We start from the raw sequence: 26196 nt of genomic DNA on the forward strand, positions 1-26196 counted from the left end.
GTGATGTGAGGTTGAAGAAGACCGGAACCTTGCAAGTGCCAACATTTTTGCAAAATTAAGTATGGTTCCTCTAGTTTTCTTATTTTCTTCGTGGTTCAAGGTTGGAAACTTCCGTAAATTCTACTTGGATTTCTGATTTTTGTCCGCAAGGGGGAGTGCACTGACCAGAATGATTGGGCCTTGCTTTGCTGTCCGCTGTCAGTGGGTGCTGTTGTTCCTGGTTTGGAAACGAAATGGCTGCTGATGCTGCAAGCGCCGATGCTCTTATCATTTAAATCGAATACTGCTAGAAGCTGAATTTGTATATTTAAATATATATGCACAGGTTGCATAGGGATTTATTCATTTAATATTTTTTAAGTATCACATCGGTAAGTACATTGCAGAGATCGTGCGTTATTGATGATGTTCTTAATTTGTAGCCAACGATGATATCCAGTCTTTCCGATATTAAAATAACCCCAATTACTGCACCCCAGTGTTCCTCGGTATTTGGATTGTTGCGCAAATCCAGACCACGCAAAAGTCTGTGATATATTAAATGAGATGCAATCTGTATAACGAGGGCTGTAATTGCGTTAAATCTAGTTGTCATTGTAGTGAGTTGTTTTATTATTATTATTATTGTGCACTGTGCTGTGGACATTAATCTGTACATGTCCCACATGTTTGTGGAGATTATAATACATATATACAAAAGGGGTCACAACATACCCCTTTAGCCAGGGTTTTCAAGTAGTTTCTCAGATTAAAAATCTTTGCACCTAAACGCCTTTGTATTTAAACTTCGGAAGGGTCCGTGAGGAATGTCTCGTTTTCATTATGGGGTAAATAGAGATGCACTCCGTTTCCATCTAATGCAAGAACGCTGACTGCAATTTGCAGCATGTTTGCAGTGCATGTGCAATCCCTCTGTCCACTGCTGTCTCCCCAGCCCTATGGCTGAGCCCGAGCTACTTCTGGACTCCAACATTCGTCTCTGGGTCGTCCTGCCCATCGTCTTCATCACCTTCTTAGTGGGAGTGATCCGACACTATGTGTCCATTTTGCTACAGAGCGACAAGAAGCTCACCCTGGAGCAGGTGTCAGACAGGTACATTGCCAGAACAGCAGCTGAGCAGCCCTCTATCTAGGGCTGTCTAAGGGTGTTTTGTGTACACTAAAATCATGTTTAGTGTGATTTAACGGGAGGTACAAAATTAAACCTACATATGTTGCTGACTACAATGAACCGCTGAGTACTATAGATATTTATTTAAATATCCTGATGGAAACTGGGCAATAGCGCTGTGTCATTGTTACTGAATTCAGGCTTCTTTTTGATATCCAGTCAGGTTTTAATAAGAAGTCGAATTCTGAGAGAAAATGGAAAATACATCCCTAAACAGGTAGGAAGTGTGTGTGTGTGTGTGTGTGTCTTTTGTTATGTAGATGTTTGCATGTGTATTTGTAACAAACTAAAAGTGGGGTGCTCCAAAAGAGGACCAGAATGCCACTTTAGCAAATTAATGTTGAGTGATTAAAATATATTTTATTATTCAATGTTGTCATCATTTTGGCTAAAATCTCTTTAGCTAAGCTTTTTGTAGCACATGTTTCAGCCTGTGTTAATGCATGTATGTGTGTGTGTGTTACAGTGTGGTGAAAATATCCTAACCATGCTGATATTCTTTCCTGTATCTCTGCCTGCAGTCCTTCCTGATGAGGAAGTTTTTCTTTAATAACCAGGATGATGGATTTTTTAAGAAAACAAAGAGAAAGGTGGTCCCTCCTTCTCCCATGACAGGTGAAGGGATTGTGTGTGTATTTAGCAAAAGAAAAGACATCTGAAAAGAAATACTTGTGGTTAGAAGCTCTGTTGTAGCTTGTAGCTTTTGAAAGTAATGTAGGTTTTAAAAGCCCATTACAGACCAGATTGGAAGCCCTTGGAAAGGCTGCTAGGTGCTGGGAAGGTGCAGTGTTTCAAGGTTCACTCTCTTTACCCCCCTTACAGATCCCAGCATGCTGACGGACATGATAAAGGGGAACGTGACCAACGTTCTTCCCATGCTTCTTATCGGAGGCTGGATCAACTGGACCTTCTCTGGATTTGTTACCAGTGAGTATAGGGGGAGGGGTGCTTGAGAAACACCCAGTCAGTCCTAGTTCTGTAGAGGGTGCTTAATTGGTGTATAAAAGTGTGGAAAGGAAAAAAAAAAAAAGTAATTTGAAAAATACTCCTCACTTTAACAAACAAATTAACATGCCACAGTGACATGTATGTAAATATTTACATCACTGACATTTTCACCGTAAGCTTGCAATGTGAGAACATGATATATTTATTCATATGTTTGTACCGTTGCTATGACTCCTGGAGGTTTGGTGTAGGTGGGGAGTGGGGGGAGCCTGATCATACAGTCTCTTGGAAGCTCAGGACATGGGCCTGTGTTGTCTAACCTGGTCCTTTCCCTCTCTTCCCCCAGCCAAGGTGCCTTTCCCACTCACCCTCCGGTTCAAGCCGATGCTGCAGCAGGGGATTGAGCTGCTGACGCTGGATGCCTCCTGGTCAGTGTTCTACACATTTCCCTCACATTTTAGTGTCTGATTGTGATAACTTAGATTGAACCTCACTTCCTGATTTACATTTCTAAAATTCATTGTGTAAATTATGTTTTGTGTGAAGGGCTGGTGTGAAAATTGAAAATGACATTTCTGGATAATATTTATGTGAATGGAGTGCGCCCTTCCCAGAAAGAAAAAAAAAAAAAAATTGATGTCAGTCTGCTTGTTTGTTTCCTTGTTCCTGAAACTTGGCAAGGTTTTTCAATGGGAGCATTTGCACCATGAAAAAACAAAGATTGCATTTTTTTTCAGCTTGTACTGTTCACATGCAGACGCCAAAAGATAATCTTGTTTCTCAGCTTAAAACAGTGTAAATTCACTTGTGTGTTTTCCTGCCTTCGTGCATAATGTGTGCACGCACCAGTGCCTGATTTGTTCTGCATATTAGTCTGTGTATATGTCTACCTGTGTTCCTACATGGGCCTCTTGTAACCTGTGTCTGCTTCTGTGTTTAGGGTGAGCTCGGCCTCCTGGTATTTCCTGAATGTGTTTGGCCTTCGCAGCATGTACTCCCTCATGCTGGGACAAGACAACGGTAATGTGTCCTCTGTTCTAACGGTAATGTGTCCTCTGTTCTGTAATGCTTGTGTCATGTAGTACTGTGTAACACCTGTACCGTATAGGGTCTAATGTTCCATGCTGCAGGACGAATCTGTTATTTTAGCATTTTGTTACATTTTAATGTCTGGTTAAAGAAGTGCATTTACTGGGTTCTTAGATCCTTGGTTGGTTCTGCAGGAATAACTGTAGATTCCAGTTCGAGAAGCTCTTCTCTCAGTCAGTGTGAATGATGAGAGAGCGCTCGGAGCCACGTTATTGGGTGGGGTTTATTGGTTACACAGCTGTTCTAATTTTCACAGCATTATACACAGAACTGTTTGTACCAAAAGGCAAGGAGCTTTTGTCGTGGGAAGTTGTCATAAACTTCTCATTTTAAAGCATGTTATGTAAGAAACACTTTCATACCACCTAGCAAGGAGCCAATTGGTATTTAAATTTTTGTTGCGTTATCATATTTTTTGTGTTAAATACCTGAGGCACGGCGTGAGTAGGAATAGAACCCAGTTCCTAGGTGAGCCCTCTCTCAGCCCTAACTCTTTATGGTGTGGTCTGGAAATCAGACGTCTGTCGTGGTCAGAGCTGATAGTTTGCTGATATTCTGGTGTTCATGGTGGTGCAAGAAACGTAATGCTAGTCAAGGAGCTAGGTGGTTCAGTAAAAAAAAAAAAAAATCAATTTAAAGTCTCTTAACAAGCCACTGAATGTTACTGTAATCATTTTGTTGAAATTCTCCATTTGCAGAATTAACTCAAGAGTCCTCAACTTCCAAAACGTTCCTGCATTGCAAAACATTATTATAGAACACGTCAAATCAGTAGATAACAGCAAAATGAATTTGAATGTCTTTCAACACCAATAGGCGCGGACCAGTCCCGGGTTATGCAGGAACAGATGAGTGGAGCTGCGATGGCCATGCCTGCAGATACCAACAAGGCCTTTAAGGTAAACAATAAGTCAATCGATATACTTCCATTGTATTCCTAGTACTGCACAACCTGACGGAACACTCATTTACTGTACAAGCCAGAGGAATTCCTTCTGCATGTTTGGAATGCTGGATACCAAAGTATTCTGGATACTAAATAGAATGGCTATTTTCTATTATAGAAGTTGCTTTTCCCTGGCCTCTCCACAGGTTGAGAGAAACCACTCTCAACTTGCAGATGGGCCGGGGGAAGCCACGTCTAATTGAGTTAAAAGGAAATTAAAAAAAAAAAAAAAAAGGTACTCCAGGGTTTGATTTGTTTGTACGTTGATCGTAACGGTTGAGTCCTTTTGTAACATGTTTGGAATGGTACCTACGCTGGTTCAGGAGACAGACATCCTCAGCAACACTAGGGACTTCTCATGTAATCCCATCATTCTTAATACTGGATTAAACACGTTGTGAGCATTTGCAGGCCCCATTTTAGTTGCATGTAAGTTTGCATGCCTTCATTTGCAGGCATCATTTAGTTCAATTGAAATTTGTATGTATTTGTTAGCCTTCATTCTTTGTCATTTAGAACACGTTACTGAGCTTACCGGATACCCTCGTATTCAGACTGGCAATTTGAACACATGTAGACAAGGTATTCAGTGTGTCTTTTTGTATTTTTATGAATGCTTGTATGCAGCACACTGCAGTACTGTATTTGGAGTAGTCTGTGCAAACCTCTGCTCTCCTGTTCAGGCAGAGTGGGAGGCACTGGAGCTGACTGACCACCAGTGGGCGCTGGAGGGTTTGGAGGAAGAGCTGATGAGCAAAGATCTGGATCTAGACAGCATGTTCAGCAGTGAACTGCCCACCGGCATGTTCTGAATGTGATTGGCTCTGTTGGGCCTATGATGACAGCTGTCTTAGCAAGACCATTTTAATGGCAAAAATTGAGTGGAGCAGTGGAAAGTTTTGAAGGATATTTCAGAGGTTCTTTTTTTTTGTTTGTTTTGTTTTTTTTCTTCCAATTTTGTATTTGTTTGTTTTTTGCCCTTTCTTTCTTTTTCTTATCAACTTTATCTCCTTTCAAACCATCTCTCTCTCTCCCTCTCTTTCTAACCCTCTCTTAACTGACCTGTATCATAAGTACTGAGGTGAAGCAGATTACTGTTTTGGCTAATGCTTTCATTGGTGTTATCAGCCAAATATTAACATAACACGAATGTACTTTTGTCTATTTGATTTAACTTTCTTATAGTTTTTCCTCCCTCTTCCCCCCACCTTCTCGCCCCATGTAAAGTTTAAAAGCTGTTAATTAGAACTCTCTGCCTCTTTAAAATGTATGTAGAACTGCGTTAGGGTTTACTTTTTACTTTTTTGTGATTATTTCTTGCATAAAGCATTTTTTCAACATTTCCATCTGTTTTGTAAAGAGACTTGGTTTGGATTTTTTTTTTAGCTGTATTTATTTTTTTTATTTGCACACATCACACTGCTTTACGCTTCCAAAAATGAACACACCTATCCGTGCTCTGTCTTCTAATACTGTGACTTTCAGATAAGAGGGTAGCTCACTTTCCATAACTTCTTCTAAGGCAATTATTTGACAAAGCATTATGTCTACTACTATGTATCCTGCCTGCCTTATATGGACATGGAAATGTGATGACCAAGTCAGCCCTTATAGAGTAGCACTATAAATTCGTATTAACAGTTTGTTTCCTGCTTTGTCACTTTGTGTTTCTCTTTTTATTTAGTAAAGGGAAAAAAACACCTTGGCATCTTTTGTGCAGACGTGGAGAATCATAAATATGTTGCTCAGGGTTGTGAAGTTGAGAATAGTAAATAACAATGGACAATTGTGTAATAAACCCCAGTGCTATGGACCCCATCTTTAAGATTGTTCTAATTCAGTTAGCATAGATTATTATAACCAGGCTTGTATAAATCCAATGCTAGTGTAATGAGGACCAGTTAATCAGCTCAATCTCAAAATTCAAGTGAATCTAGTCGTTGTTGAGTGGAAGCTTAATAGTCACTTCCTCCATCAGCAAATTCCCTCAGGCCTAATTCCAAACCAGTTCACATTGCATTGATATTAGTCTGCTGCTGATGAAAACTAAAAAGATCAATTTCAAATTGTTTTCAGCTCAATCCTTGTAGCTAAGGCAAACCAGGCATTTTCTTTGTCCCTGTTTTCCTGTTTTTTTGTTGTTTTTTTCGTAACTTTGTGTTGCCTTAAAATACCATTTAGTGGTAATCACAAATATAGTTCTGATATAATGAATAGGAGTTAAACCTTGGAATACCTGGAGAGGATAAATTTTACACTGTACAGAGTTAATTCAATCTATGGTACTAAATATATTGTTTTACAGTCTGCTGAGGGGGAAGTGGTCACATTTTGGTAATTAGTGGTAAACATTTTGAAACACAATAGCTTACAAACACTTATAGATTAGAAGATGAACTTCCTTCCAAATTACTTCTTTCCTCAAAAGAAATTCTAAGGTTTTTTTTTTTTTTATTCCTATGGAAATTGTTTTATTGAAAATAAAATATTATGGTGGATTTATGATGTTTACCTTTTTATTTCTCATTTGCAATATTGTACAGTACAATACTGTTCTGTACCCCACCCACCCTGCAAAAGTTATTTTCAATATAAATATTACATAAGACTGAAGAGCAGGAGACAAGATAACATAGTGGCTTATAAAAGAGAAATTTCATAAGAAATGCAGAGAAGACAGAAGAAAATAGATCATTTGAGAGACTGGCTGGTATTGTAAATTGTGTGAGAAGGAAGGGGTAGGTTAAATTCCAGCTGAACTATCAAATAATAATATAACTTAATAAATGTGATATTAGTATTAACAATACCAGTTTGTATGTTGCGCATAGTTTCCACAAGTTCAAAAGCCAGGCTAAAGTGGCATTTATTGTAAAATACATTCACTAATATTTTTTTTTGTTTTGTTTTGTTTTTAACTTTACAAACCAATTTTTGCTTGTTCAGTCTGTTTGATAGGGAAGAGCCCTAGGCCACGTGAGAAAAAGTTAAAACCCCAAATTTCGTCTTTAAAAGTCTAACTTTTATGTATTTAAAAAAAAAAAAAAACATTTTATACAGTATAAAAATGACCAATGTGACAAGACTCATTGATAAAACTGCCTTAATTAAAAACTGTATATTGGCTAAAAGAGAAACGTAAATTGATAAATCCCGTGTAAAACATGCTTACTCCAGACTTTCTGTTTTTCAAACAGGTAAAATTCTATAACATATATGGGATAAATTAATTTATATTAGAAATGCCAGTTTTTACACTTTATTAAAATACGGCGATAATGAATTTGAGGTTCAGGCAGCAACGTCCTGTCAGCACGCTTCGAGTTCTGTCTTTTCTGGCTTTTCCCCAGATCTAGCGGATGGTATAAAATCGAAATGTTGTCTTTAAATGTCGAAATTTAGATCTTTTTTTCATCACATGGCCCTAGGGCTGTTTTGTAGTACAACCTACTGTTTGTGACTAAGAGGGAAAAATACACAGAATTAAAACAAAAACAAAACAAAAAAAAACCTATCGGTAAATAACACTCACGGTCATATTACAAAAAAGCTAGCGCTCTATTGAGCTTGCTAAGTCAAAGGTTTTTCATACTGATAAAGAACCGTTAACAGCGTTCTAATTTCAAGTTTACTGAAAGTATATCAGCGTTGGGTATAATGACTCGGCTCAGCCCAACTGGTAAGTGCAAACGTGCGCGCGCCCCGTGTCTGCGTGCGTGCGTGCTGGCTCCCGATGCTTGTGTTTCCGCGGCCCCGATTTATACACTGCGCGATGGCGGAGGGAGGCGGAACTGAACCGGGCAGCGGGGCCGAGCCCGACTCCGAACCGGTACCAGCTTCCGATATCCAAAAACAAACCATGGGAGCCTTGCTTAAAACGCAGCTCCGCAAGGGCGACAAATGGTAAGCAGTCGCCGGTATTGAGACCACGGCAGAAATCTTGTCGGGAAGCCGGGGCTTACAGGCCTGGTTCAGGGGAATAATACTGAAGAAACCCGGCAATGGGGAAGCAGGAGATACCGGGGATTTAAGGTATTATTCCCTTGAATGAGTGATTGGGAAGCCGTGCGGGTTTATTCAGTGTTGTTAGGGAGGTGTGGGGATTGGCAGGCCGTATTTTGGACTAGAAGTTGTGGTAAACCAGGCAAGATCCTGGGGAGGTCCAGGCCCCAAGCCGGAGAGGCTACTAGATTTAGTGCTTTGTCATAGAGGCTGGATATTGCCCAGAGATTTTTTTGGCATTGCCCACAAAGACCACGGAAAGAATCCAGTGTCGCCTTTGGATTAATACGGTTTAATTGGACTTGGCATAATGGAACAAGGTGATCACTTCCTGCAAAAAAGTCGGTGTTGACAATCAGGAAAACACTGACTGGTGGTGTTGCGTAGATTGAGGTTACGCGGCTCAATGCTGTCAAGAGTGTTTTGTTGGTGTACATTGTAAAAGCTATGCTTCACAAACAAACTTGAAACTCTTGAAACTTAAGAGGTCTAAAAAATAGTGTGGATTGGACTGTTCTGCTTTCGTTTCAACGGATGGCTTGGTTGTATGTGCACGTCTCTCAACAGATATCCAACTTTAAACAAGATGCGATATCCGATTGATACATTTATTAATATCTTCTGGTGTGCATGGGTCATTGACTTAGCCCAAAGGGATTTAGGGTTATAGTTAGTACTTGAGTATATCCGAATCTTGGCCTCAATTTGAGTTGGCTACTTTCTGTTGGAAGCACAGCTATCAAGCTTACGTGAAATAACAGCCTGAAACTGGAATAAAATAATTTGCACAACATGTGATTTGCACGTGGAGACGTGACATTCAGGACCTGCCCTGGAGTGCAATAGATCTATAGACGTCTTTAGCACTACTTCATAAAATGAGGGCAGGCAGGCTACCACTGTTTCCACTAGCTGAGCAAGATTTTAAATAAATTGGTCCAGAGCAGTGGAGTGAAACAGTGCTCTTTAGCCTATTGCAATACAACACACGGGCACAAATATTATATCAGCATATATTCAAGTATTGCTTATAACCTTATTTAATAGAACATCTCCCATATGCTTGAGTAGGCTGGAAGTTCTGCCTTTTTTGTGAACCTGAATGTATATTAAAATGCTTCAGAGTGGTGATTAGTTGGTGGAAGTGCTGTACCTGAAATTGAGAACATTTACATCAAATGTGCTGGAAATAATTCTCATATGTTTCTTACAGCCAAGGATGACTTGACTCATTTATTGGCAAAAAAAGCAGGTTGGAGGGTAAGAGATCTGTGATGGGGAAGGTTTAGCAGTGGCATTACATCTGGTGCTGTTTATGTATATTAAAATGGTTATATTAAAATATAACCATCACCTATTGTATAATTGCCTTGCATGAACAAACCAGCTGTAAACCAGAAACCTCCTGGGAATGTGTGAATGGATTGCAAATGAATGTGAAGTTGACACTTCAACAAAAAGAATAGTAAGTGGAACATCTGATAATGGAACATGGTCGAAGGTCACAATAACTTAAAGGAATTCATGTGGTTCACAACTGATAGGCAGGGAACGTTTCATGATGACAGGTTGGAAAAATAGGTTATATAAGCCTCTTCTCAATTACACTGTATTTGATTTTTACAGGTTTCTGATTGATAGTCGTTGGTTTAAGCAATGGAAGAAGTATGTGGGCTTCGACAGCTGGGACATGTACAATGTGGGGGAGCAGACATTGTATCCTGGGCCCATTGATAATTCGGGGCTATTTTCAGGTAAAATACTAAAGCACTGCAGGACGTTCTCGTTTAATAAACTCATTACTGACCAAGCATCCTAGCTTGATCATATTGTTATATTTAGATTGAGGTTCCGTGCTAAGCCAAGCAGGTACTGCTTTCACTAGGGGGGTTCTTTAGGTTGATTAAAAACAGCCTGGGTCTTATGTTCATGATCTTAACATTATAAAATGTGTTCTGATATACCTACGTACTAATGAAAACATATGATTCCAGAGTTTACTAAAGAAGTTATTAGTGTTTTTTTCTACAGAACGTCAACGTGTAAATATCTACCAAATGCGGCTTTATATCACACTCTTATTTGGGATACTACTGCAGTAGTAACTCCTGTTTGATCCTAGGTCTGACCTTGCCTTTTTCATATTCCAGTGCCCCTTTACGTATAAACTCATTGAGTGGTAAGGGTGAATGTGTGCTAATCTTTAACTCTTTTACCCTCCTTGGCAGAACCCGAGAAGCAGACTCTGAAAGAACACCTAATAGATGAGCTAGACTATGTTCTGGTGCCTACTGAGGCCTGGCACAAGCTCATGAGCTGGTATGGCTGTGTGGAAGGACAGCGACCCATTGTCAGAAAGGTGATTTCAAGTTCATCATAGTTTAGCAACACTTGGGTTCTGTAATACCTCTGTGCTCAGATTTCTATGTAGATTTTACACCCTTAGGAAATTGCACTTGTGCACATATATCAACCTTTAATATTGGTACTGTCTTCTGTTACTATTATTGTTCGTGAGTCTACAATTAAAATAGCTTAAACTGCTTGTTTATTAGTTACCACATGGTTTGTGTTTGGAGGTGGAAGTGCAGTGTTCACATGCTCAAACCTGCTTCAGAATCATTTTCACACACTGTCCTGATCTCCCCTCGCTGAATGCAGCTGCTGCCACTCCCTGGTGATAGTGTGGGAGGGGTGAGCACAGAGGAATGTTACTGGGGTGTAAGATAATCGCCCCCACAGCCAGTGTTCAGCAGCTTGATATAGTGCTGACTGTGGCAAGATCATGTTGACATCCGGAACCTTCGTATTCCCAACTTTACATATAACTCTAGTTTGATAGAAAATTGTGCGTTAAATGTTGTCAGCATTGTTAGTGTTTGTTTAGTAATGGGGGGCACACACAAGTGATTTTTCATTCATATAAAAGGTTAGCATTCTCAATCAAATCTGGTTTACGTTTTTCCAAAATAATCTTAAATATATGTATTTTGTGCTTAATTTGTAACAGAGATTAATTGAAAAAAATTGTGTCAGAGGCTTGCAATAATAAAACTTGCGTGCTATACCTATGTACTTGTGTTGAGAAATGTTCACAGAAAGTTAGAAAACCTCCTTCTCTTCCTCCTCCTTCTCCTCCCTGACTGCTCGGTGTGTGCCGTTCACAGGTAGTAGAGCACGGGATGTTTGTAAAACACTGTAAAGTGGAAGTCTATCTTCTGGAGCTCAATCTCTGTGAGAACGACAACATGGATGACTTGGTGAAACGACATTTCAGCAAGGCTGATACCATAGGTAAGGAAACAAGTGGAATGTGGGGGGCGCACCTTTCCATTCCCTGGAGAAGGGTTGGGTACTTCTATTTCACTTAGGGCAGCATCTAGTGAGGTAAGACAATGATACAAATTAGGATTCCCGCTAGAGATGTTGGGAACTGTGCTGAATAGTGAATTTAAACGTGTATGGAAAGTATTATTGGTTGTTGGTTACTGTTAAGTTTGTTTCTAGTTACCAATAGCACACTCTCTTTGAGTCTATACCTTGATTGTAATTTAAGTAGGTCTTTCTCAGAAATGTAGTTTTGTACCTTTTTATATTCTGATTAAAATGAAAGTATGACAAGTTATGTGCACCATGGTAAGAGTGCTGTCCTGTACCCATTGGCTGGATGCCAAGTATTTGCATATTACATATTTGAATATTATGCTGTCAAAATAAACATGGTTTACTGCAATCCTGCCAATTTTTGAAGTATAAGGTGACATAATTAAAGAGTAGTTGGAAGGTTCTAAAAATGTTTGTTCCTGATTGCTTGGGATCAGTCAGATTTTTTGTACGCTAATGCAGATCTGTCTGTCTTTCACTGCAGACACAATTGAAAAGGATATGAGGGCATTGTTCAATATCTCTGCTGACAAAGAAATCCGTCTCTGGAACAAGTATATGAGCAACACTTATGAACAACTGAACAAGCCGGACAGCACTGTGCAGGACGCTGGGCTCTTTCAGGGACAGGTAGAACCCCTTGCATGGCATCTCCGAGAGACAGCTTTTTAAATCAGCTAAATGAAAAGACTGCTGGATCGGTCATAGTTTTGGTCTTAACAGCTACTAACAAACAGCAGCAAGGACCTTAGTATGTTTGTATTTCCTGTGCTGTTCAACTAGCTATATCTGCCTTGGGAGTGCTTTAGCCATAGGGTAGTTGGCTCCAGTCATTATGATTTGCATATTGCACAGATATCATTCGTGCTGCAGATGTTCAAAAAAGTGAGTAAGCATTTTAACCGTTTGCCTGCCTTATTAAGATTTTAAACTGCATTTTTTTCATTGGAATTTGGCCAGTTACTTGTGAACTTTTAGTTGCCCTACTTGGTTTGTGTTTTGTATGGCCAAATATGTAAATGTTAAGGGGTTTTGTGTTGTGTATAATGGAGTTCAATCAAAGTTGTGCAGTGAAACCTGGTACCCTAGATTGAAAGAACTTGTGGTGTTTTTTTCTTCCACACAGGTGCTTGTGATAGAAAAAAAGAATGAAGATGGCACATGGCCTAGGCAAACAAGCTACACAAAGTGAGTGTATCCAAGTTTAGATTAGTTCTTACTGCAAGATTTTTTATGCACGTGACTGACAGCCAGCTCTCCCTGTGCTCTTAGATCCAGCACAGCCACCTCCAGGAATTTAACTACCTCCTCGAAGCTTCCGTCCAACTCCACTGCCACCATCTCCTCTACCATAACCAATGGAGACAGTAATAACTCCAGCTACACGCTGAACAATAGCACCAGCTCCAGTAACAGGTGGGTCCTGCACAGCACTTTATACAGTCTTTCTGAATTCTTTGCAATGCCTACATCTTGCGTGCCCCGCTTTCAGTATATACAGTGGCAACAGATATTGACCAAAAATGGTCAAACTTTAAAATGTCTAACTGATGATATTTAGGGTTTAAAATGTAGAATTCTCTCTTGACCCAAGTGCCTTTTGTATCTCTTTGACAGGTTGGGTGGATACAGTTCCTATGGCTCATCATACAGCTACCGAGAACCCCAGACACAGCCTGGCCTCTGCGGGCTCAGCAACCTGGGCAACACCTGCTTCATGAACTCTGCTTTGCAGGTATTGAGCCCTCCAGCAGTCAATATTGTACACGCTTAAAATAGCAGCCATTTATGTTGGTGATTTTAATGGACATAGCAAAATTAGCTATAGGTCCACATCCTTGTTCTAATGTTTCAAATTCTGTTCTTTGCATGCATTATGTTCTAGTGATCATTGATGTTTGGTTTTTTTTTTCTGCAGTGCCTGAGTAATGCAGCCCCCCTGACAGAATATTTTCTCCAGGATGAGTATGAGGCAGAGATAAACCGGGAAAACCCCCTGGGGATGCGAGGCGAGATCGCTGAAGCTTATGCAGACCTGGTCAAGCAGATGTGGTCTGGGCGCTGCAGCTATGTAGCACCCAGGACATTCAAGGTACCTGCTGGTTGGGAATCTGTACTATACTAAAGAAATGTCATCGCTACCTTTCGGACATAATGGAGAAACTGTATGGCTCCATGTTTATTGGGACAGTTAAGGTTTTCTTGCTTTTCTATGCATTCAGGTCTCTCTCTTCTTAAGGACAACCAGAAGTACAAAAATGCTTTTACAGTGTGAAAAATATAATATATATATCTAAACACAAGTGTGCTTGTTCAGTCAAACAATAAGGTTGTTCAAATAAATTCTCAACTCAATAATCCTAAACTGCAAATGTAGTGTGTAATAATTCTTTGTCAATCAGCATATCCATTTTCTGGGCTCTTAATCAGTAGGTAAGATGATAAATCATTGGCTGAGTCTAAGATCGTAACTGACAATATTTATTTTGAGATTTAAAAAAAAAAAAAAAAAAAAAAAAACAACATATTAAAACATGAATCAGCCATCTGATGTTTCTTCATTTTTGTAGGTTTCTTTTGTTCTTTTCCCTCAGCCAGCCTAATCTGTTTTTATGCTGTGATTTTCAAGTAACGCAGTCATTTTGATTGCATTTTGCAGCCCACAAAATATTTAGCTGGGGAACCATAATTTACAGTAATTAAAGGGAGTAAACAGGAAGAATTATTTCTTTCCAACAGACCCAGGTGGGCCGCTTTGCACCCCAGTTTTCAGGATACCAGCAGCAGGACTCCCAGGAGCTGCTGGCCTTTCTGCTGGACGGGCTTCATGAGGACCTCAACCGTGTCAAAAAGAAGCCATACTTGGCACTGAAGGATGCTGAGGGAAGGCCAGATGAGGTACTAGATTGCCTGTATTACCAGCTAATGCAGTGGTTGATTGCTTAATTTTGCTCTTTATAGGTCCCTTAGAATGTGCATCTTGCAGCGTCCACATTTAAGGCTTTATATGGTGCTTCTATTTCAACCTCATGGTGCCAAATGTATAAGATTATATAGATAAGATATGATATTAAACCATGACCGTGTCAAATTAAAAATAAAAGGGTTATCTCTAATACTGCCAAAGCTGTTGTGTAATTGTTTGAGAAAAGTTAAAATAAATAAATAAATATTGAAATGTCTGTCTCTTCTGTCTGCTGATAGATAGTGGCGAAGGAAGCCTGGACAAATCACCGGCTTCGTAACGACTCCATCATTGTGGACACAGTTCACGGACTCTTCAAGTCCACTCTAGTGTGTCCCGAGTGCTCCATGGTCTCAGTCACCTTTGACCCTTTCTGCTACCTCACACTGCCACTGCCCATGAAGAAGGAGCGCACCATGGAGGTGTTCCTGGTGCGCGCAGACCCCCAGTCCAGGCCCATGCAGGTGAGCCCAGATCACTGCTTTTCAGGGCTAGCCAATACTGCCACATTGTGTGCCACATTAGGACCCCTGTTTTCAGCTTTAGCATTAAAGGAAGCCTAAAAGTTAAATTCATGACAGAAAAATATGGGCAAGTATGAACATGATTGTTGCCTCATCATATTTCCTGTCTTCCACAGAATTATATAAATACTTGGCGTCTTTTTGTTATTACATGCCTGAAAATGTTTAAACTTTAAAAGTACTAATTTGACTGAGATACCCCTTAAAAAGAGTGCTAATCAATGTTTTTTTAAGTAATGGGTACAAATGGGTAACATAACAGCAAGTGCTGTATTGTAGTAGTAGTATTATTTATTTATTTATTTTGGTCTTACTGGCCTGGCTGTAAACTGACTGACTGCCAATCAAGGCTCAAGTTCGAAGCACCGCTCAGCACACCATTAACATTACCCTTCTGAAATTAGATAAATGCAGTGTTTATTTTGGTGATTCTGCTCTAAAGCTAGCATTCAGTGTTCTGAAGCTCTTTCTTTTATTGTATTTTCATGTTTATGTAAAAAATGATTCAAACAACATGAACTGTTGCTTATTTTATGGACTAGATTTCTCATCCTTCCATCATTCCTTATAAAACATCTTTACATTCATGTACTGTCTAATTACATCTTCAGAGGGAATTAATATTTTATCAAGTTATTGCATATAATTGGTTAGGCTAATATCTTTTGCCCCGCTTTACTAAATTCAGCGCACTCACATTGTTTAAAAAATGGGTAAGAGCACTATGGAAAACTTTGTATGGACTGTGAAGACAAAGTTGTACCAGAGAAGGTTCTGTGAGTTAAGCAGCTTTACAGTGGAACAGGGCTAATGCTGTCCCATGCCAGGTAGGGCCCCATTCTGACTGCTCTTCTTTTTTTGTTCCAGTACAGGGTAGTGGTCCCCAAGCTGGGCACTGTGGCTGATCTATGCACCACTCTGTCGAAACTGTCTGGCGTGCTAGCTGACAACGTAAGAGAGCAATGCTCATGTTTCATGTACTGACTCGGATCGTCAGACTTGAACATCTTCATTTCTTGAAAAAAATCTGTGCCAATTAAACTGCACCCAATGTACTAAATAAATTAGCCTAATTGTTAGTGGGAAGGAATGTGAGTTTGGTTCCTTAGGGATATTACTCACACAGATTGTAGGAGAATTCATAGCTACTAAATAATCATGTGACTTTTTTTGTGACTGGAAAAGAGTTGAAGATGAAGGGAAAAATTGGAACTCCACCTATAAGGTCTATTAATTACCATGCTGTGTATAGGCCTCACATCTTCTTAACATATTGCTGCGTTAGAGTCTGTAGCGTCTAGTGAGTTTAGTGGTTTGATTTGTAAGACCATGTATTTGCTGAAAGACCCATACACATGGTATACCTCCCCTGACCCTTCTTGCTATGTCTCTTCAGTAATATTTTGATCTTTGTTGCACCCAGATACCCATTGGGCTTATACAAAAGATAGAAACTTGGCCAGATAGCAGACATGGTGACCATTAATAATGCAACCAAGTAGCATCGCTAACTACTGCCAGCTCCTATGCACAGAAGAGCGTAGCCATTGGAGTGTGCAATCGACAGACGTTGCAGACAATGGTGGTGTTGCCTGCTCTTGTGGGTTATTAGGTAATTGCATGATCTGGCTTTGAGGAAAAAGTCTTTCTTTAACACAAAGGAAGAGAATTAGCTGGGGAAAAACACACGATACTGACACTATGAAACTGGTGCCGGTCTTTTCAGATGGTGGTAGCAGATGTGTACAATCACCGGTTCCATAAAATCTACCGCCGTGACGAGGGACTGAATCACATCATGGACAGAGACGATATCTTTTTGTGAGTGTCTTTTCTAACTTTATATTCCAAATGCTGTTTTAAAATAGTGTAGTATGTACTAGATATTACATTTTGACGGTAAAATAACTGTCAAAAAAGGTACCTTGGTTATCGTCATACCACGGTATCGTCATACCATGTAATTTTTCCTATGGTTATTTAAAGAAATATGCAATAGTCAACTAATATTTTTACTAAGTGTTACTTTTAACATTAAGCTTTCTGTTTTAAAACCACCACGTTAAGCTGTTTATTTAAGTGCTCTTACTATAGTTACATTTTTCCTACAAAACTTACTGACAAGCCAAATATTTAAACGGCAGCGCTGTTTTTTTGTGTGTTTTTTTTAGTTCAAAACCGACAAGCAGCAATTAGGAGCTGGTAGAGAGAAAAACCTGTGAACTAGTTTTGAATACCGTTGAAAACTGAACTCTGTATCATGAAATGGTAAAAAAAAAAAATGGTAGCGGTTTCAAAACCGTGGCAACCTATACCACGGTATACCGTGACATCCCTAGTATGTACTGAAAATTCTGTTTGGAATTGGAATCGCTCTGACCTCCTTTTTAATCTCTCTTCATGGCAGGTATGAGGTGGAAGAGCTGGAAGGGGAGAAAGTCAGCCTGCCTATATACTTTAGGGAGAGGCGTATGAAGCACACAGGCTCCTCCACAGGCACTGTCCTATTTGGGCAACCCCTTCTTATCTCGTTCCCCAAGCAGAACCTCACTGTGGACTTGCTGTACGAAAGGGTGCTGGAGAGAATTGGGTAAGGTGGGGTTTATAGCGTTTGGAAACAGTGCTTGATTCAGTTTTACTAACAGTTCTCAAGTAGACCTCAGCTACTAACTAAATTTCCTAATCTGAACCTATAATGCCTTTGCTTAATTTGAACTGTCTGGGTTCAAAAGCCTATCTAGCAATTGATGTAGATGTTTCAACGTGCAGGTACGTTTTTAAAATGAAATACAGCATAGGGTAAAACATGCTAAGTTAAACCTATACTTTTGCAAGAACAAATATTTGTATTGCTATACATAAGTTGCTTTTTGTTTCAGCCGCTATGTGAAAAGGCCGCAGGTCACAGGCTGTGAGGGGAAAGCCACCGCAGCAGCTGGCAGTAGCAGTGCAAGTGGACGGAGCAGCACTAGCAGTAGCAGCAGCAGCCCCACTAGCCAGGCTGCAGAGTCAGCAGGGTGCCCCAGCCAGGCAGCAGAGCTGGGAGTGTGTGGTTGTGAACAAGCAGAGGCACCATCATGCAGTGGGGGACCCACAGAGACAGCCAGCAGCAGCAGCAGCAGCAGCCAACCATCCCAGACAGGGACCAGCAATGGGCCGAACGGGATGTGTGAAGGTAAGGTCCAGAAGACTACCGACTTTAAATTTGTTTATGTGCCACAGTTGAAATAGGAGTAGAGCGCCTCTCTATTTGTTTGTTGCAGGAGAAGATGAGGAGATGGAACATCAGGAGGTAGCGAGGCCAAACCAAGATATCCTCATAGAACCTGATAACGACCAATCAGAGGGCTCTGTAAGGGGAGAGGATTGCGAGGACCCAGAAAATGAGTCTATCGCTGGTGTCCAAAAAACTTCAGCCAAGTCGGCTAACTGTCTGGCAAAGCTGTTCACTTTCAGTATGGTGAACTCGTACGGCACAGCCGACATCAGCTCACTTGCCAGCGATAACACAGTCCTCAAACTCAACGGTAGGAATCATTCTGGGTGTAACTCTGGGGCAGTTGTGCTGTACTACCAAACCTAGTTCAGCCATTATGTCAAACAACCTCTCTAGGCACACACATCAATCAGACTCGCACACTGTTTTACTGTAAATGTTTAGTGGCCATTCCATGAACCTCTTACGTGCTTGGGTGTTTGCATGTCCTGGATTTGAATGTGCTTGTATGTAGTGAATGTTTTTTGTTTCAAAATCTTTAGTTATATTTCTAATATATTTTAAGCAACTCTGAGGATTGGCCTGGGTTGTGAATTATAATCCTCTCACTGTTTCATACTGAATTTAATAATCCTAACTATTAATAATGTACATTTCTGGTTGATTTATCTACAGCACAATCCACAGTTGCAATTGACTGGGATTCTGAATCTAAGAAGCTATACTATGATGACCAGGAGGCAGAGGTCAGTACTACAGCTAGTTGGAAGGGGCTGCATGTGTGTTTGTATGTCTGAGTAGTGTGGTGGTATCCTGTGTTTTGAACTCTGTGTGTGTGTGTGTGTGTGTGTGTGTATATATATATATATATATATATATATATATATATATATATACACACACACACACACACATTTAACATATATTTGGACTATTAGTAACCAGAATGCTCCTATGTATGTCTTTTTGAATTGCATGTAATGCTGAATTCACTTTTTTCTGTATTTTCTTTATTTTTCCAGGCCTATGAGAAACATGACAGCATGTTGCAGCACCAGAAGAAGAAGGCGACAGTAGCTCTAAGAGACTGTATCGAGCTCTTTACCACCATGGAGACGCTAGGAGAACATGACCCCTGGTGAGCTCTTTGGGGGTGGGGGGTCACAGCTGAACTTTGTTAATGGGCATATGTTGTTTGATCAAACTCACATTTATAACATTTACACTTGGTGTAATCCACAGGTATTGCCCAACCTGCAAGAAGCACCAACAGGCCACAAAAAAATTTGATCTGTGGTCCCTTCCACGCATTCTGGTCGTCCATCTGAAACGTTTCTCTTATAACCGCTGCTGGAGAGACAAGCTGGATACAGTGGTAGACTTCCCAGTCAGGTAAAGGGTCTGAAAATTAACACCAGCTGAGTTTTCCTCCCTGTTCCTCTCCTCATCCTGCTAGGCCAACACCATCATTAAATTTTTGGCTATTTCAGTTCTACTTCATCTATCATGTTGGTGAGTTATACTGTTCAGGCAATGAACCCTTTATTGAAGTGGCTGAAAAATAGCCTTTTCTGGGAATTTTTTGAAACTGCAAGCAGTACCCTGTGGGAATCCACCATATTTGTCAAATTATTTATTTTTGGCACGGCGCACAAATACATACAGCAAAACAATTTTAACTAAGACTTACAGTATGGTAATTACTTGCTATTAATCTGATGCTAAACATTGTATTACTGTAACTTATTAGGCAGCACAATATTAAAATTAGTTGTTCAAACATATATTAATTATGCTTCATTGACAGTGAAGGTAATTTTTATATGCTGCTTTCTATGTATCTTTATCAAACTTCTCTTCTGCTCTTTACAGTGCTTTTTTATGTTTTCTCTTTGTGTCTGGTGAGTTGCATGAAGTTTATGTATTAACTGCAAGAATCCACCTGCGTACAAAGCTGTTTTTTTAATACCGGTTATTACTGGGTCCCATGAGGAGTATTATGACGTAAAATGAACGAGAGAGATCGGGGTACAACGCTAACCTGTGCTACTGTTTGCAATGGCTGGATGTCATGAGAATAGCAATTAGTTATGCCAGTGATTTTCCAATCAGACCGGCAACAGCACCAGACAAAGGGGCTTCATTTGCTATGTGTTTCCTACAATTTCTTGATAGCAAGCACTTACTCTTGCTAAGAGTCAACAGTTTAAATGATCTAGACAAAATGAGCATTGCATAATCCTTTTGCAGTCTACAGCTTTCACAATTGGTAAGGTTGACTAACTTATCTGGCAGCTGTAGTTGCAAAAAATTGTCTAAAATTAAATAAGAAAATCAATCATCTGATGAAAAGCTTTCTTTCTTTCACAGGGACCTGAACATGTCTGAGTTTGTCTGTGACCCAAAGGCAGGGCCCTACATATATGACCTCATCGCTGTTTCCAACCACTATGGGGGGATGGGTGGTGGGCATTGTAAGTAGCACTGGTTGGCATATAATGGCACTGAAAAGATAATAACATTCCAGTTATGTTGTCTACAGCATTCATTGTTTCACCACTTAATTAAAATTTATATTTGTTTCTTGCTACGTCATTTGTTTTGATGACCAGGTAGAACTTGTGTGGGAATAGGCTAACATTATTTGAAATGGATGTTTTGGAAAATTGAGACAAGTGCAGCAACAACTTCCCTACAGCTGTTCTTTCTGGTTTCTGGTTCACTGGCTTGTGTCTTAAGCAAGACATGTATTTAAAACAACATAAAAAATACTTCCTGGTTTGTGCCTATATAAATGATTATATATAAAAGCATTTGGTCATCAAAAAAAAAAAAAAAAAAAATTGATTTAAGTCCCCTCATTTTCTCACTGTAACACCCTTACTCAACAGTGACTTATGTTTTAAAGTGTTGTGCAATAGTAGATTGTCTGTCTTCTGTGCTAGTTATAATAAGTTCCACAGAAACAATTTACTGAGCTAGTAATACCACCCCCAGGTTTTTACCCAACTGTACATGATGATTCATACCGCTGGCTTTATTATTTCCTTACTGCTGCTATTTTAATTTAAACAATAGGTCAGGTATTTTGGTTTTGAGGCATTTCTTATAATTACAAAGCCTACGGGATGCAGAAGGTCCTAGATAGGGTTTGGGAATTCCCGTCCCAGCACTTTAAAATTTAAAATGCTTTTAAAATCCACAAATAAGTTTAGCAAAAACAAAACAGTTTGGAATAAAATTAACGTCCATCTGCAAAGATAAATCTATGCAGAATCTGTTTGATGGATAAATATATTTGTGTTTTAATATGTCAAGCTGTCTCTTCCACTAGAGAGCCTCTTTTTAGTTTAGTTGTATTGCATGGTTCTGGAACCTGCTGGTAAATTGTTTATAATCATTGTCTCAATTCTTTACAGACACCGCCTATGCCAAAAACAAGGCTGATGAGAAATGGTATTACTTTGATGACAGTAGTGTCTCTTCTGCCTCAGAGGATCAGATTGTGGTGAGTGTTTCAGCTTCTGGGTATGACCCCAAAAAACTAATGCTGCAACTATGCCTCGAAACATCTTGGAGGTATTGGCATGTTAAGTTGTGTTTTTTTCACAGTAGTCAGTCTCCCATCTATCCATTCACTTTCTTTACCGTGCCTAATATCTGTTCTCTTCCATCCTGTTCCCCTACACTGCTCTGAATGCTAGACTGTAACCCTCCCTTTTATCTTTTCTCTGCAGACAAAGGCAGCATACGTGCTGTTTTACCAGCGTCGGGATAACAAGTCAAGCCAGAGCATGCCTTCCTCAGCCTCTGTGGGCAAAGCTCCAGAGGAGGGGGAAGACAGAATGGACACCAACTGAAGGGGCCAGGGACATGAACTGCTGCAAAGACAAACACCCTCACATACATACATACTGTACTGAGTCAACACACATGTAATACAGGTTACCCAGATGTAGAAATGACTGCATCTACCTGTGTTTAACTATCTATAAATGTAGATATGCACATATTTATTTCTAAAAAATTCTAAGATAAACTCATTTTTAAACTGTTGTACAATTTATATATCACATATTCAGAGCCACACTGCCAATCCCATGTCAGTCTTGCTCTGTGGATGTGGTTTTACATTTAAAAAAAAAAAAACATTAAACATGCGCGCACACACAGGACAGTTGCTTGAGCACCTGGTCGCTGCAGGAATGTGGAGGCAGATTCATCATGTGAAGGATGTGATTTCAAAGCGCTTCCATTTGGTTTTGGGGCTGTGTTGAAGTGAATCAGTCTGGGATGGCTGCAGCTGGTGTGTAGGAGAGGCCCCTACCAGCAATGCATTACCCCTGAAGGTTCCCGCTCCAATTTTGGCACCTCCGAGCACTTGAATGCCTGCAGTGGCAGGTCCTAAAAAGAACACCACCATTTCATTGTGTTGCCTGGAAGTCTATAACTAGAGATGCTTGTATTGCAGTTCCTTGGGCTCTGAAATCTCTTCAAAACAAAATGTGCTACTCGATCTATCTACCACAGAAGCACCAGCTGCCTTTTAACAAGAACTTTTAAGTACAGGAACAATGCTGTAATAATCAAATCACATTTTTTAGGATTTTCTTTTTGTTTTTTTTGGGGGTTGATAACCAGTTTATTCGGTGTAAAAATAAAAATGATATGTAATAGGTATCCAACTGTAATCCAAAGCAGTGCCATTACCGTATGGTGGACACTTGCCCAGCCTATCCCTAGGCTATGTGGTCAGTTACAGAGATGGCCAGTAACACTTCCAGTATTGAAAACCATCACACTTTGGTTTCTGAATGTCCTGTGGTTATCTACCAACTAGGCGTGGCAAGGATTTTAAACCAATGTTTTAGACTGTCCCTTTCCTGTTCAGCACTGCACTTGATTATCTGTTCTGGATATTGGGGGAGAAACTTAATTGTGTGTGTGTGTGTTTTTTTTTTTTTTTTTTTTTAAAAAGCATGAGAACAATCCATTTTTGTTGAAAATTAAAAAAAAAAAAAAAAAAAAAAAAAAACCTGTAGTAGGCTGTTGACAGCATTTCACTGAGTCAGAAGGGTATGGAAATGCATGAGGATATGTGCACATTATTACAACACATTGAAGATAGCTGTGTTTGTCTATGAGCTGCACAGTACACAAAAAACAAGTGTTGTCTTTTACTATAAAAGTAAATAGATATCCACCTATCTAAGTTAATTTTGTGTGTGTGTATGTAGGTAGAAATGGTTGGTGCACATCCTTTTGTGTTCAGAAACAAGCGTTTCCAACTGAAGAGATGTACTATCAGTAAACTGTCTAACAGAAAGCTACTCTGGGGCTTTTGAAGACACTTAAAATGTAAAAATGCATTCATTAGGGGTCAGGGAGATCAAGGCATCTTTGGGACACTGATAGCTGCTGTCCTTCCAAGATATTTTTGGCTGTCTCTTAGTTAGACGTGTTTATGTCCTGGAAAAGTCTTGATTTGTGGTAGTTCTTAACAGCTGCCCTTGTGATGCTTTAAATCCCACTTCCTAATAACTCAATGTTTCGAGAAACAAAGGTGGTAAAGCCTTTACTATGCAATAATTAGGCCTACCAACTTCAGAGATGCAGTAACATGTTACCTTTTTGATTAAAAACAGTGTAGAACTCAAAGGCGACTTGTTTGTTTGTTTGCTTAGACCTTACCGTGTAGGGTCTGTACTAGAAGTTTAGATCTCACACCTGTAAAGGCGGTTGTATAATATGTATGATTGTCTTGTGGACCATGCTTATATAGAGTGGAAAACTGACGGCCCTACTTTTAAGACTAGTATCTTGAAGTGTGCCTCTTAACATGGGAACTGCCATCTTGATTAGCAACCACATGCCAGGGTTCAATCCAAAGTATTATCCCAGTGTAGTGGTGCCTTCTGTTACGTTGACAGCATCTAGTTAATAGTGGTTATCAAAAGGTGGGTTTTGATTAAAACCTTTCCATCCACAAAATAGAATCACTTTTTTATTTATTTTTTTTATCCCACACCAAGAAACAGGTCATCAGAACTCTTTGGCTATGACATCCAACAGATTCTGCTGTACTTTTGAAGACTGACCTGTTTGTTTCTGCAGTCTCATTGCATGAGGAACCTATTGAGTATCTTAAGGTTTAAGCTTTACGTAATTAAAAAAAAAAGAAAGTGTGGCACTTGTTTATTTGTAATGTTGTTTTTGGGCTATTATTAAGAGGTGAGGGTTGTTTTGTCGTCTATGATTAAAAAAAAGCAGGGGTCCAGGATTTTTGGTTGTTCTAATTTATGTCTCCTTGTGGAGTGTGTCCAAAACATCTGGAAGGTTTTCAAGCCATTTACATGTGGTGGAGTAAAAAAAAAAAAAAAAAGACCTTGGATGCTTACACGATCAAGAAGTAACACCATCCATAAACAATTGGGAGTGTTTTCAACAATGACAAACCTAATGTGTTCTTACTTAAGAGTGGCAGAAGACTGCTGGGATGCTTTAGAAAATAAAATTTGCCCCAATCCATTCTTAATACTTTAAATATATAAGGCAAGCACTAGTTTTGATTTTTGCCGTGTTTATAAGAAATAAATGTATTATTTAGCTCTTTAGACTTTTTTCTGTTAACAGCCCTATTTAATATTGAATGTATGAGCCCTCTCTCGCTATTACACAAACTCTCGCTGTGATGGACCTTTAAAATTCGGTCCTATTATTGCAGTCCCAGATAAGGGGTGAAAAAAAAAAAAAGAAATCCGTTAAGGGCTTGCAGAATTTATAATTGTAAATCCTGAATGCCTAATTTGCCAAATTGACCCCAAGCCCTCGATTTACTGTCGTCAGGCTTGCACAGCAATGTGAACTATAATGCAAAGTGTCCTGGACCCCTGCAGGTAATATATTGTACAGTATGTAATAGAAAACTGTGTATAGATTCAATGGGGTTATTGTACCATTTTCAAGGTAAGATGTTGCTGGTGTTTATGTACTATAGAATTTAAAGCCAACTGGTCTAGGTTTGTTTTGGGTTTTTTTTTTTCTGTTGTTTCTGACTGGCACTTTATAAGTAGCTGGTCTTGTTAAAATAAAGCTGTATTAAAAATTAAAATGTTTTTTTTCTGTCTCTCATTAGCAAATGATGAAGGTGCATGTTCTTTGTGGCTTTTCATTTATTTGCTCTCACTTTATATCTTGATTCTAGAGCAAACTGGCTTAGAAAATAGACCACTTTACCATTGAGACTTTTACTTCCAGGGTACAGTAGTTGGCTCCACGAATTTCACCTTGAACACCGTGCAGAGTTGAAGGAAGATAATTGGCAGAAATAATCACGACAGGTTTCACAGATTGGCACTAATCAAGATCACCTGGCAAAACATTTGAACAAAACCATCTACACCTGGAATGGTGACACAGCTCCCTCCTGCTCAATTCTGCATTACCAGAGGGTCTGGTACATTGGATAGTTTATTAGGGACTGGCGACCTAAAAAGTGGTTTTATTATTGTTATACATACTAATATAAAAAACAAACAAACAAACAAACAAACAAAAAACAGTTAATTACTGTGACTAATACTATTCTGCAGAAGTAAAGCCCTGATAAGAATCTGTACGGGTTCAGTATAACAGGACACACGTCATTGTCTCCTTAACTGACCTGACTTGCTTCAGAATGTTCTTGAATTGTTTATTTGTGATTTCCCTGTTCAACGTAATATAGTATTGCTCGTTCGTTATGTTGCAACTCGACTCTAACTGGGTCAATGAACATCAGAATCATAAAATTTAAATGTAGTTAAGTTAGTTTGTTTTGTTTGTTTATTTTGTTTTTAAATAAATTACGTTTATACGTTTGTTCAGTGTCCGACCAGAACTACTGGTTGGAAATCCCCGCCATCATTTCTAGCACGTGGTGTGTGGTGATGTCTGGTTTTGAAAAAAATC

The 26196-nt window shown here is 39.4% G+C and overlaps 2 protein-coding genes across 5 annotated transcripts; both read left to right on the top strand.

Moving 5' to 3' along the window:
* Positions 1 to 205: 205 nt before the first annotated feature.
* Positions 206 to 6602, top strand: LOC121298298 (ER membrane protein complex subunit 3-like). 3 transcript variants are annotated; one of them, XM_041225349.1, is made up of 10 exons: positions 206 to 371; positions 935 to 1093; positions 1331 to 1388; positions 1693 to 1786; positions 1994 to 2098; positions 2466 to 2547; positions 3060 to 3139; positions 4025 to 4107; positions 4671 to 4736; positions 4838 to 4920. In XM_041225349.1, the coding sequence occupies exons 2-9, from the start codon at positions 939 to 941 to the stop codon at positions 4719 to 4721; spliced, it is 708 nt and encodes a 235-aa protein (XP_041081283.1). In that variant the 5' UTR covers positions 206 to 371; positions 935 to 938; the 3' UTR covers positions 4722 to 4736; positions 4838 to 4920. The 3 variants fall into 3 exon arrangements, with proteins under 3 accessions (XP_041081283.1, XP_041081282.1, XP_041081284.1); XM_041225348.1 differs by lacking the exon at positions 4671 to 4736 and having other exon boundaries at positions 4838 to 6602; XM_041225350.1 differs by lacking the exon at positions 4671 to 4736 and having other exon boundaries at positions 4842 to 4956.
* Positions 6603 to 7889: 1287 nt separating this feature from the next.
* On the top strand, positions 7890 to 24526 carry usp4 (ubiquitin specific peptidase 4 (proto-oncogene)). Of its 2 annotated transcripts, none has more exons than XM_041224389.1 (22): positions 7890 to 8057; positions 9783 to 9910; positions 10385 to 10515; positions 11324 to 11450; positions 12025 to 12170; positions 12667 to 12728; positions 12813 to 12956; positions 13158 to 13275; positions 13459 to 13632; positions 14280 to 14438; positions 14745 to 14969; positions 15897 to 15980; positions 16756 to 16850; positions 17437 to 17619; positions 17909 to 18204; positions 18293 to 18556; positions 18922 to 18992; positions 19269 to 19384; positions 19489 to 19638; positions 20617 to 20720; positions 21666 to 21754; positions 21984 to 24526. In XM_041224389.1, the coding sequence occupies exons 1-22, from the start codon at positions 7927 to 7929 to the stop codon at positions 22104 to 22106; spliced, it is 3120 nt and encodes a 1039-aa protein (XP_041080323.1). In that variant the 5' UTR covers positions 7890 to 7926; the 3' UTR covers positions 22107 to 24526. The 2 variants fall into 2 exon arrangements, with proteins under 2 accessions (XP_041080323.1, XP_041080324.1); XM_041224390.1 differs by lacking the exon at positions 7890 to 8057 and adding an exon at positions 8073 to 8186.
* Positions 24527 to 26196: the final 1670 nt, after the last annotated feature.

The sequence above is a fragment of the Polyodon spathula genome, chromosome 23, assembly GCF_017654505.1.
Source record: "Polyodon spathula isolate WHYD16114869_AA chromosome 23, ASM1765450v1, whole genome shotgun sequence".
Taxonomy (NCBI): Eukaryota; Metazoa; Chordata; class Actinopteri; order Acipenseriformes; family Polyodontidae; genus Polyodon; species Polyodon spathula.

Coding starts and splice junctions, on each gene's coding strand:
- LOC121298298 (XM_041225348.1), top strand. CDS start 939: ATGGCTGAGCCCGAGCTACTTCTGGACTCCAACATTCGTCTCTGGGTC. Junction 2,548..3,059: donor CTGACGCTGGATGCCTCCTG/GTCAGTGTTCTA, acceptor TTCTGTGTTTAG/GGTGAGCTCGGCCTCCTGGT. Junction 3,140..4,024: donor CATGCTGGGACAAGACAACG/GTAATGTGTCCT, acceptor CAACACCAATAG/GCGCGGACCAGTCCCGGGTT.
- usp4 (XM_041224389.1), top strand. CDS start 7,927: ATGGCGGAGGGAGGCGGAACTGAACCGGGCAGCGGGGCCGAGCCCGAC. Junction 18,205..18,292: donor GCCGAACGGGATGTGTGAAG/GTAAGGTCCAGA, acceptor TGTTTGTTGCAG/GAGAAGATGAGGAGATGGAA. Junction 18,993..19,268: donor ATGATGACCAGGAGGCAGAG/GTCAGTACTACA, acceptor TTATTTTTCCAG/GCCTATGAGAAACATGACAG.